Here is a 13,237-nt window from a genome sequence, read left to right as displayed (position 1 = left end):
CACCCTTCTACACAACAAACAAACATTACGAGGGGGGTTCGGAAACTTTTTAGCCTATCAATGAAAGAGAATAGTTAGTTTTTCAAAATTATTTTTATTTTTCAATATAATCTCCTGAAACTTCAATACACGTAGTCCAACGCTTTTCTAGCAATTCTATCCCTTGATTAAAATAGTTTTCCTCAAGGTCTTCAAAATAGTGGGTTACAACTGTAATTGCATCTTCATTTGAGGTAAAACGATTGTCAGCAAGGAATTTTATTATATTTTGGAACAAGTAAAGTCACTGGGAGCTAAATCAGGAGAATATGGTGGGTGGGTAAGCAACTCGTACTTTAATTCGTTAATTTTAGCCATTGTTAAAACACACTTGTGCGCTGGTGCCTTATCTTGATGAAAAATAATTTTTTTTTAGCTATAATAAATTTTCCAATAAAAATATGAAAAAAGCGTGTTATAAAGAAATTGATTCAAATGAACTTCCTGTGCAGTTAAAATAAAGAACATCTTTGGGAGAGCATTTTTGGATGTTATTTTAAAGTTGTGCCTTGAGGAGAACTTCCAAATTTTTTTGCTGGGTAAGAAATTAGACCGTTTTAAGAGAAGATTTAAATTTTTGACATTTAATTTCGCAAAAAGAATAGGAAATCAATAAGAAAGCAAAAAAGAAAAAAATCATCCCCGCTGGGATTTGATCCTGTGCCGTTTGACTTTTTCACTTCCATGGAAGTTCTTTTGAGAAGGTTTTTTTACGAAAATTTTTATTTTTTTTTCTGATTTTTAATAAAAAAAAAAATAAAATAAAATAAAAATGATGTATAACATAAAAAAATAATTTGTTTGGAAAAATATTTATAAAAAATTGCCGCAGGTGAAATTTGAACCCGCATTCTTTATTTTTCCATTCGTAACAATAAAGAACATCTCAGGAAGTAGTAAGAATGTCATGCCGTGATGCCATATTAGGTTCATAAAACAAACATTTGAATAGACGTTTTGATGCATGGTATTCAATGGCGTTGGCAGCTGAGTGTGTAACAGAACGCCATACTGTTATGGTGCCAACAGACTCAGGTTCAACCCCCGGTGGAAGCGAAGAAGTTTTTCAACTTGTAAAAATAACTGATCAAAATAAAAAGTAAAATTGAAAAAAAAAAAAATATTTTTTTTTAATTCCTTCATCCAATTAAAATTCCAAAGCATAACTTCTAATGCAATGCAAAGGATCTAACCTATGATAAGCCCATATAAAATTCATTGGAGATGATCCAAGTTTGCACTACTGCCGGATCACAAATTGGCGATCCAAACTACTTTTTTGGAAGCTCTTCTTGCTGTTTTTTTTTATAAAATGGGAAGAAGGGTATTGAAGCCGCTCATGAAATTCGCATTCGTTACCGTGAAGATGCTGTATCAGTTCTGAAAATTGATAAAAGTATACCTCATTGTGTTTAACGATATGTCGAAATAGTCAGTGAGTTTATGGAGAAGATGGGTGAGAACTATCATAAAGGCAGCATTGCCAAGAGACTAAGCCTGTATCGTAAAACGGGTTTAAGCCGTTTGAGAAAGACTGGTTACAAAATGAAATTCGATATTTGGGTATTATATGAATTGTCTACGAAAAATGTTATGGACCCAATTAACATTGGAGATTCGTTCCTGAATGACATCGAACTTTTTCTGAAGTGATTGGATGAGTGTTTGGTGGGTTTGCAAGGGACTCATTCTTTATGACCTGCTCCAGTCCTAAAAAAAACGGCCATAACGGATAAACAGAAACGATTTCGTTTCAATCGGACGCAGCGTCGATAACACAGTGAAAACTGATAGAGCTTCGCGGAGAAGACTGATGTATCCATCATATAGCCCTGATCTTGCATCGTATGAATACCATTTCGGTCAATGCAGAACTAACTCCCTTATTGGAAACAAGTATATACGCACGTAAGTTTGGCCAGGCCGAATTATGTACCCTCCACCATTGATTGCATAGAAACTTGTACTAAACACTGTCATCCACAATCGAATTACTTGGGTTGCGGTAACGATTGCCGATGGCAAGGTATCTAAAAACTTCTTAACACCGTCTTCTCAATTGTAAGTAAGTCCATACGGGATATATAGTAAACAATAAAAAGCCGATTAAATACGTATATAATTCAGTTCGACAAAAATTTTCTATAGAAATAAAATTTTGACAAAATTTTCTATAGAAATAAAATTTTGACAAAATTTTCTATAGCAATAAAATTTTGACAAAATTTTCTATAGTAATAAAATTTTGACAACATTTTCTATAGTAATAAAATTTTGACAAACTTTTCTATAGAAATAAAAATTTGGTAGATTATTTTTGGGGATCGACTATATAAAACTATAGACCGATATGGACCAATTTTGGCATGGTTGTTAGAGGCCATATACTAGCGCAATGTACCAAATTGATCGGGTGAATTGTGCTCTTCCAAGAGCTCCGGAGGTCAAATCTGGGGATCGGTTTAAATGGGGTTTATATATAATTAAGATGGGTCGGACCAAGTTTTGAATGGTTGTTGTGGACCATATACTAACACCACGTAACAAATTTCAATCGGATCGGGGGAATTTTGCTCTTCCAAGGGGCTCCGGAGTTCATATCTAAGGATCGGTTTATATGGGGGCTACATATAATTATGGACCGATATGGACCAATTCCTGCATGGTTGTCAACCGAATCGGATGAATTTTGCTCATTCACGAGGCCCCGCAGGTCAAATCTTGGGATCGGTTTATATGGGGCTACATATATTTATGGACCGATGTGGACTAATTTTTCCATGGTTTTTAGAGACCATATACTAACACCATGTACCAAATTTCAGGCGGATCGGATGAAATTTGCTTCTCTTAGAGGCTCCGCAAGCCAAATCGGGGGATCGGTCTATATGGGGGCTATATATATTTATGGACCGATGTAGACCAATTTTTCCGTGGTTGTTGGAGTCCATATACTAACACCATGTACCAAATTTAGGGCGGATCAGATGAAATTTGCTTCTCTTAGAGGCTCCGCAAGCCAAATCGGGTGATCGGTTTATATGGGGGCTATATATAGTTATGGACCGATATGGACCAATTTTTGCATGGTTGCTAGAGACCATATACTTACAGTATGTACCAAATTTCAGCTAGATCGGATGCTACTCTTAGAGGCCCCGCAAGCCAAATCTGGAGGTCCGTTTATATGGGGGCTATATGTAAAAGTGGTCCGATATGGACCATTTGCAATACCATCCGACCTACATCAATAGCAACTAATTATGTCAGATTTCAAGTCGATAGCTTGTTTCGTTGGGAAGTTAGCGTGATTTCAACAGACGGACGGACGGATATGCTTAGATCGACTCAGAACATACTTTATCGGGTCTTAGAGCAATATTTCGATGTGTTACAAACGGAATGACAAAGTTAATATACCCCCCATCCAATGGTGGAGGGTATAAAAAAGGTAGGTTTCAAGAGATGCCTTTGAAATGTCTCTAGTGACAAAAGGTGATCGACCAAAATGAAATGAAATTGAATTATAATTACGAAAAGACTTTAGCGACTACCCAATGTAATCTTGAATTCTTATGTACACACTGTCAATTTTGATAATTTACTAACGAAAATGTTATTTTACAGAATTATCTCACTTATCCCAGTTTATCTTTCAAGCCATTTTTCAAACCAAATAAAATAAATGTTTAGTCAAAATAAAAACTTTGTAGAATTTTTCATTCAACGCGTACATGCTAGCATGTACATCCGAAAATTTACTTTATCCATTTTTCTTCACCACCAGCATAATGGACTTCAATTATAAGAATATTGCCAACAGGAAGCTTCTAAGAAGCTTCAAATAATGATATAAATGAACTAATTTTTTGTTTCTTTCGCTCTCCCTCTTTTTCTATCTTTTCATGTGACTTTGGTGGTTATTGCTGCACTTTCAATTCATGGATGTATGCGTTTGGGTGATGAAATGTGGCCATCCCTCACTAATTACATCATTTGTCACTCCAAATGCATTGACGTTGATGCTTACTTCCGTGTGCCTCTAAAACTTGGTGATGATAATGATGATGACGACGATGACGCTGACGCTGCCATTACGAAAAACTCAAACACCCTCTGTCTTTGGGTGGCATGCATGGGTGCTGTAATGATGCATGCAATGAAATAATCTGAAAATTGCGTTTCCCTGCGTTTCAACGCCTTTGGAACGATGCAATGCCAAAACAAATGGCTTTTATCCTGCTGCCTCTGCCACATTAACATGCTCGCTGACAACACTACTGATGCTGATTGGATCCTGATGTTGGCTTGCCAACAACTTAATAATGCTGCTGGCCTGGTAATGCTGCTACCCCCTGTCGCCTATGTGGATGATGGTGATTACACCAAATGGGTGTCATAAACAAACAATGCATTTTTCCATCGTTCCATCACCGTCACCGTCACCACCATCACCAACCCCAAACTATCAACACACACGTAAATCATATATTCGGTATGTTTATTGGCTGTGGGTGTTGAACGTTGAATAAATAATGTCAACGTTACTGCACCTGGGATATGGGGCTTTTACAAACTCTTCTCTCATTTGTATTCACCGACTTTGACCTGATTTGTGTACGTTTTTTTGTTGCCTGTGGCAATATTATTCCCTCAATGATGATAATGATGGAAAATATTGGCCAACCTTGTTGATTTTACACCACCCTGCGGCCCCACTTGGATGACACGCACACACACACACCTGTAACCAACACCGTATCTACTCATCACACATTGACATTGCACACAAACTAACATCATCCTTAACGGACAACATGACATGGATTCATCCGAAATTCACGGCCGACGCAAACGTCGTAAACACATCGCCTCAACCGGATGTAACGTGACGTGACGCACGTCAAACAACAGCCCTGCTGTCAGCCACACTGCGCACATATCAGAAGGCAGCCTGTGACACAGATCAAGTAGTAATTGCATGTCCACGCGGCACAAGCATATCGATTGAGTTTGCACAGTATAATAAATTTATAGCCAAAGGTAAGTCACAGTGTCAGCAGATGTAAGGTAGGCTCTACGTATGTAATGTCCATATTGATACTTATAATGGCTAAAGTGTATTAAGTCGCAACATCAATATTTTTGCACTACAAATGAGATAATCGGTGAATATTTGGGAAATTTCTTTACCAGCCCAACAATTTTGCCACTAGCTTTAATATCTGCAAATGTGAATATTTATTTTTAGTCGTAGTAGCATTTAAGGCTTTTAGTAATTTTTAAATGACTGACCTTAAACTGTCTTAGCCCACTGTGGAATTAAGGCATCAACAATGTCTGTCATTCACACATCCTATTAAACACATATGTCCAAGTAATATATCCTTGTAATAATGTAAATAATCCAATTTCCTTTCGGTAATCGAAGATCCTTTTTCCCACACACACACAGACACTCGAATGTGTCACGTCCAATATAAATAATGCGGGGGGAAAACAACAAAGATTTCTTGCCCTTAAAATACTAATGCAATATTTGCTTAGCATGGAAGACGCATTTCCCTGCTTTAAAGTTTTTCTTGTCCGCAAGTCTATACACTTTTCAATAAATTCTTTATAGTTGATTAGGGAATGGGTATTTTTACATAAAAGAAAATTCTATTGAAGTGATGTCAACTTGCCCTTAAAAAATCTGGAACACATCTCCAATTTTATTGAAATCGGTCTGAAATGCCGATGACTATAACGCTAAAAAGTATTAAAGACATTTTTAACTTGAAACAAACTTTTTATCAAACATAAAATTACTTTGTCAGACTTTGCACTATATTGCACGCATGCCCATTGTGCATTACCAGCTCTTCATTTCTGGCTTCGAAAGAAATCTATACATACAGAAAAAATATCACCAACATTTTTAAAATCAAATTTTAATTGAATTAAAAAAAATATATATATTTAATTAAAAATTTAAAAACAAATAATTTAGTTTAAACCACAATCAATCACAAAAATTAATTGTATTAGTTAATATTTTAATTGGATCAATTAATTTTTTTGTTGACTTTGGTCATTTATACTATCATTTCTGTGATTAAGGAAATTTCAATTAAAAATTAATTGGATCAATTAATTTCGTGAGTAAGGACAAACAATTTTTTTTCTGTGTAAGCGCCAGTGATTTTTATTGACGAAACTATCCAAAAATTACGATTTTTCTGTAGTTTTAAATTTAGTTGCTGCAATTTTATAACAAAATCAATTCGCCCATTGTGCAATAGCCAGTCTTCGAAAGCATCTTAGAAATACCGATTTTATCAAAAATTACTTTATCACAACTTAAAATACAGCGAACTCAGGCCCACAGTACAATACCTGCTTTACATGTTTTGGTAAAGAATAAAGGTTTATATTTGGATATTAGTATTGGGGAATACTGCACTGAAAAAAATGCTGTCATGAATGCAACTTTTGCTTAGCATAAAAGACGCATTTCGCTGATATAAAGTTTTTTTCCTCGTCCAAATGTCGATAACATTTTCAATGAAGTCGTTTTGTGCTTATAGCTTAGTGCTTCGATTAAAAATGGGTGTCTACTTGTAGTCGAGTCTGAATTTCGAAATTTAAATAGGTTTTAAAATAACTTTGAAAAAAAGCAGAATAACGAATAAATTCAATTTTGTTTCCTAGCACGCAAAACTCAAATTTAAGAAGTATATACGGCCGTAAGTTCGGCCAGGACGAATCTTATGTACCCTCCACCATGGATTGCGTAGAAACTTCTGCGAAAGACTGTCATCCACAATCGAATTACTTGGGTTGCGGTATCTAAAAACTTCTTAACATCGTTTTCTAAATTGTGAGTTAGTCCATATGATTATGGACTGATATGGACCACTTTTGGCATGGTTCTTGTGGTAATACTTACCGATGGCAAGGTATCTTAACACTTCTTAACATCGCTTTCTAAATTGTGAGTTAGTCCATACGTGGTATAACATATATTCGACAAAAAACTTATGTATAAGTAAGTCTAAAAATAATTACGAATCGATATGGACTTTTGCGCGGTACGTGGAGAGCCAAAATTGAAATATGGGGGTCGCTTATATGGGGGCTACAATTATGAACGTGAATTGGACCAAATTTTGTGTGATTGGGATCGATTTATCTGAGGGCTATATATAACTATAGACCAATATGGACCTAGTTAGGCAAGGTTGTTAACGGCCATATACTAGCACAATGTACCAAATTTCAACTGACTCGAATGAAATTTGCTCCTCCAAGAGGCTCCAAAACCAAATATCGGAATCGGTTTATATGGGTGCTATATGTAATTATGAACTGATATGGACCAATACCTGCATGGTTATTAGAGATCATATACTAACACCACGTACTAAATTTCAGTCAGATCAGATGAATTTTGCTTTTTGCCACCGGAGGTCAAATCTGGGGATGGGTTTATATTGGGGCTATATATAATTATGGACTGATATGAACCAATTCCTGCATGGTTGTTGGAAACCATATACTAACATCACGTACCAAATTTCAACCCAATCGGATGAATTTTGCTCTTCCAAGGGGCTCCGGAGGTCAAATCTAGGGATGGGTTTATATGGGGGCTATATATAATTATGGACCGACGTGGACCAATTTTTGCATAGTTATTAGAGACCATATACTAACACCATGTACCAAATTTCAGGCTGATCGGATGACATTTGCTTCTCTTAAAGGCTCCGCAAGCCAAATCGGGAGATCGGTTTATATGGGGGCTATAAATAATTATTGACCGATGTGGACCAATTATCGCATAGATGTTAGAGACCATATTCTAACACCACGTACCAAATTTCAGCCGGATTTGATGAAATTTTTTTCTCTTAGAGGCTCCGCAAGCCAAATATGGGGATCGGTTTATATGGGGGCTATATATAATTATGGACCGATGTGGACCAATTTTCGCATGGTTGTTAAAGACCATATACTAACAGCATGTACCAAATTTCAGGCTGATCGGATGACATTTGCTTCTCTTAAAGGCTCCGCAAGCCAAATCGGGGGATCGGTTTATATGGGGGCTATATATAATTATGGGCCAATGTCGACCAATTTCTTCGTGGTTGTTTGAGACCATATACAAACACCATCCACCAAATTTCAGCCGCATCGGATGAAATTTGATTCTCTTAGAGGGTCTGCAAGCCAAATTTGGGGGTCCGTTTATATGGGGGCTATACGTTAAAGTGGACCGATATGGCCCATTTGCAAGACCATCCGACCTACATCAACAACAACTATTTGTGCCAAGTTTCAAGTCTATAGCTTGTTTCGTTCGGAAGTTAGTGTGATTTCAACAGGCGGACGGACGGACGGACATGCTCAGATCGACTCAGAACTTCACCACGACCCAGAATATATATACTTTATTGGGTCTTAGAACAATATTTCGATGTGTTACAAACGGAGTGACAAAGTTAATATACCCCCATCCTATGGTGGAGGGTATAAAAAGGAGTTGTGTCTTAAAAGTATCCTTCAAGTCTCCGATTTTTTAGCTCGGAGTCAATACAAAAATCGTTAGTGTAAAGACAAAATATTTAGAATCGGAAAAGCTTTTTTCAGTGTGCATGTACTCAGTTTTCGTTTTCGAAGGCATCATAGAAATTTACATTTTTCTTAATTATTGAAATTTAGTTGCCGCAATTTGTAATACCGTTCAAATGCGCCCACTGTTCAATACCAGATCTACATTATCTATCATTTGGTGAAAATCTCTGATCTATTACTTTATTTTTCCATATTTGGTCCGGGAGATGACCTCCCCATTGCCCGACTTTTTTAAAGTACAGTGAAATCTCTGAAATTCTCTGATTTATTTAACATTTACAGAGAACATGCGGTGAGGTTATGAAATTAATATGGGGTACCTGATTTTTTTTAATATTTGGACGGGGAGAGGGACCACGCCTTGGCCGACGTATTGAAAACAGGACCAAAATTATCTGATTTGCTTGAAATTTTCAAGAAAGGTTGACAAAGATCCGTTACTTTATTTTTCGATATTTGGTCGGGAAAGGGAACGTCCCCTTTGCCCGACTTTTTACAATAAGAAACTAAAATTCTCCGACTTACGGGAAATTTACGGAGAACCTGGGGGAGGTTATGAAATTTATAAGGTGTACCTGGTAGTTTAATATTTGGTCGGGGAAAAATAAAAGGGTGCAGGGAGCCCTACTTTTTCCTTAAGAACATGCAGTGAAACAATTAAACTTTTCCAATTTATTGATTACCTGATTTTGTGATATATGGGGCTCTGCTTTGGGAAAATTGGGCTAATGATTTGTGTGAAATTTTCAGATTTACTTGAAATATTCAGGGGAGGTGAAGGGTGCTATCCACTTCTGTATTTTGTGATGATTAATCGGGGAAAGTGACGTCCCCGTAAAAAGTAGAGAAAATCTAACCTTCTCCGATTTATTTGAAACATACAGGGAACGTGGGAGAATATGATTAAATTAACACATGGTGTATGATTTTTCGATATTTGGTTGGATAAGGTGAATAATGGATAATATGAACTTCGTCAATTTACTTGGAATTTGTACGGGTCGTTAGGTAGCTTGTGAAATAAATATAGCGTATGTGATTTTCCGATATCTGGTCGGGGAGGAGCGAATTTACCCTTTTGTCCGTGAAAATTTGTGAAAATTTAAATTAACAGTCAACGTGAGAGATGCTTCATTTTCCGGTATATGTTTGGGAAAGGCATGTACTCCGTGACCAACATTTTTAAGTACTTTTACTTTTTCTGGTTTAATGGTGCGTAATTTTTCGGTATGTTGCAGAGAAGAATACCTACCCTTAACAAAACCCTCTTGAAATACATAGGACATGTAGAGGATGGTCGAGTGACTTGAATCCAGTACATTTTTTTAAATGGTGAAAGGGAACGACATCTCCTCAATTTGTGGGCCTGACTTCTCCTGCCCCTTCTCATTAAAAGAGTTCAAATATTTTCGAATTTGTTTTCAGCTCAAAGGATATTATTGGCTAGGTTATCCCAAAATGTCCCTAAATATATGCTTTGGAAAGTGTAGCGAACCGGGCGGGTTACGCTAGTACACCGAAAGAATTATCTTCGTAAAAAGAACGAAAATTTTAATAAAAGTACGACGTTTGTCATTGTTTTGCAATCAAAGAAACTTTTCATTAAAAGTACGAAATATTTCGTACAATTTTGCTATTTTTATAAAAATGTTTCGTAATTTTTATGAAAAGCTTTCTTACTTTTTTTAAATGTTCGAACTTTTAGAAAAAAAAATATAGTTCAAATGCATTTGTTTGTAGTAACAAGTTTGAAAAATGTCATCACTACTTTACATCTTACGTTTTTGAATAATTTTTAGTTTTATTGCTTCACTTTTATTCATAGCATGCTATCACCCAAATGAGTAGTAGCATAGACATGCACTAAAAAGTGAATAAAGGAATACACACAAGCACATTATCAAAGACAATTTAATGTCGCGAACGGAAATTTTACAACTTCAATGAAACTTCTTCGTTATTTTAAAAATGTGTTTCGTACTTTTATGAAAAAACTTTACGGCGGAATGTTTCGTAATATATTCATAAATTCGTAAAAACATCTTTACAAAAATCATGAAATTTGAAGAAAGTTTCGTTAAAAGTACGAACGTTTTACGAATAAAAGTTAATGTAGAACTTTTCGAAGACGTATTTATATTCGTAAAATGTTCTTCGTAAAATTTACGAAAATGAATGAAAATTTCGTTGTTAATGTTAATGAAGAAAATAAACGAAGAAAATTCTTTCGGTGTATATAATAAAAATTCAAGATAAAGTGTACAAAATGTTTGTTTAACAAGCGTATACTTACACCATGTACCAAATTTCAGCCGGATCGGATGAAATTTTCTTCTCTTAGAGGCTCCGTAAGCGAAATCGGGGTATCGGTTTATATGGGGGCTATATATAATTATGAACCGATGTGGACCAACCGATGTGGACATGGTTGTTAGAGATCATATGCTGACACCATGTACCAAATTTCAGCAGGATCGGATGAAGTTAGCGTGATTTCAACATACGGACGGGCGGACATGCTCAGATCGACTCTGAATTTCACCACGACCCAGAATTTATATTCTTTATGCGGTCTTAGAGCAATTTTTCGATGTGTTACAAACAGAATGACAAAGGTAATATACCCCCATCCTATGGTGGAGGGTATAAAAAAACATAATCCAATTTAATGAAATCGTACATATAAAGACCAAACTATCATGTATTTTAAAACAAATTCTAATGTACACATTATTATGACGCATATGCCTAATTTGGGCAAAACAATATATCATTCCAGATCTTATTGAAATTTCCCTCTCTCTCCTGTCCCGATTTTGATTCATATCGGTTCAGATTTAAATATAGTTATCATATGTAAGATACTCCAAAAATGTTGCCATAGAATCCAAGAAAAAAATTTAAATTTTTGAATCATGTTACGGATATTTTTATACCCTCCATCATAGGATGGAGGTATATTAACTTTGCCATTCCGTTTGTAACACATCGAAATATTGCTCTAAGACCCCATAAAGTATATATATTCTGGGTCGTGGTGAAATTCTGACTCGATCTAAGCATGTCCGTCCGTCCGTCTGTTGAAATCACGCTAACTTCCGAACGAAACAAGCTATCGGCTTGAAACTAGGCACATGTAGTTGTTATCGATGTAGGTCGGATGGTATTGAAAATGGGCCATATCGGTCCACTTTTACGTATAGCCCCCATATAAAAGGACCCTCAGATTTGGCTTGTGGAGCCTCTAACAGAAGCATATTTCATCCGATCCAGCTGAAATTTGGTACATGGTGTTGGTATATGGTCTCTAACAGCTATGCAAAAATTGGTCCACATCGGTACATAATTATATATAGCCCCCATATACACCGATCCCCAGATTTGGCTTGCGGAGCCTAAAAGAGAAGCAAATTTCATCCGATCCGGCTGAAATTTGGTACATGGTGTTAGTACATGGTCTCTAACAACCATGCAAAAATTGGTCCACATCGGTCTATAATTATATATAGCCCCCATATAAACCGATCCACAGATTTGGCTTGAGGAGCCTCTAAGAGAAGCATATTTCATCCGATCCGGCTGAAATTTGGTACATGGTGTTGGTATATGGTCTCTAACAATCATTCAAAAATTGGTCCACATCGGTCCATAATTATATAGCCCCCATATAAACCGATCCCCAGATTTGGTTTGCGGAGCCTCAAAGAGAAGCAAATTTCATCCGATCCGGCTGAAATTCGGTACATGATGTTGGTATATGGTCTCGAACAGCCATGCAAAAATTGGTCCACATCGGTATATAATTATATAGCCCCCCATATAAACCGATCCCCAGATTTGGCTTGCGAAGTCTCCAAGAGAAGCAAATTTCATCCAATCCGGTTGTAATTTGGAACATGGTGTTAGTATATGATCTTTAACAAGCGTGCCAGAATTGGTCCATATCGGTCCATAATTATATATAGCCCCCATATAAAACGTTCTCCAGATTTGACCTCCGGAGCCTCTTGGAGGAGCAAAATTCATCCGATCCGGTGCAAATTAGGAATGTGGTGTTAGTATATGGTCGCTTACAACCATACCAAAATTGGTCCAATCACACAAAAATTGGTCCATATCGGTTCATAATCATGGTTGCCACTAGAGCCAAAAATAGTCTACCAAAATTTTATTTCTATTGAAAATTTTGTCAAAATTTTATTTCTATAGAAAATTTTGTCAAAATTTTATTTCTAGAGAAAATTTTGTTAAAATTTTATTCGGTTCATAATTATCGTTGCCACTCGAGCCAAAAATAATCTACCAAGATTTTATTTCTATAGAAAATTTTTTCAAAAGTTTATTTCTATAGAAAATTTTGTTAAAATTTTATTTCTGTAGAAATTTTTGTCAAAATTTTCTTTCTATAGAAAATTTTGTCAAAATTTTTATTTCTATAGAAAACTTTGTGAAAATTTTATTTCTATAGAAAATTTTGTTAAAATTTTATTTCTGTAGAAAATTTTGTCAAAATTTTATGTCTACTTTGTCAAACCGAATTATATACGTATTGGATCGATCTTTTTTGATTTAATAT

The 13,237-nt window shown here is 35.8% G+C and overlaps 1 protein-coding gene across 1 annotated transcript in view; it reads left to right on the top strand.

The window, feature by feature from the left end:
* The first annotated feature begins 4,448 nt into the window (after positions 1-4,448).
* The window catches only part of LOC142226967 (uncharacterized), a 65,321-nt gene continuing 56,532 nt past the window's right edge, over positions 4,449-13,237 (top strand). The window contains exons 1-2 of the mRNA XM_075297249.1: positions 4,449-4,518; positions 4,954-5,082. Of these exons, the coding sequence (XP_075153364.1) occupies positions 4,449-4,518; positions 4,954-5,082 (199 nt within the window). The remainder of the gene's footprint in view (positions 4,519-4,953; positions 5,083-13,237) is intronic.

Source organism: Haematobia irritans, chromosome 1 (assembly GCF_050003625.1).
Source record: "Haematobia irritans isolate KBUSLIRL chromosome 1, ASM5000362v1, whole genome shotgun sequence".
Taxonomy (NCBI): Eukaryota; Metazoa; Arthropoda; class Insecta; order Diptera; family Muscidae; genus Haematobia; species Haematobia irritans.
This window is presented reverse-complemented; position numbering and strand designations above follow the sequence as displayed.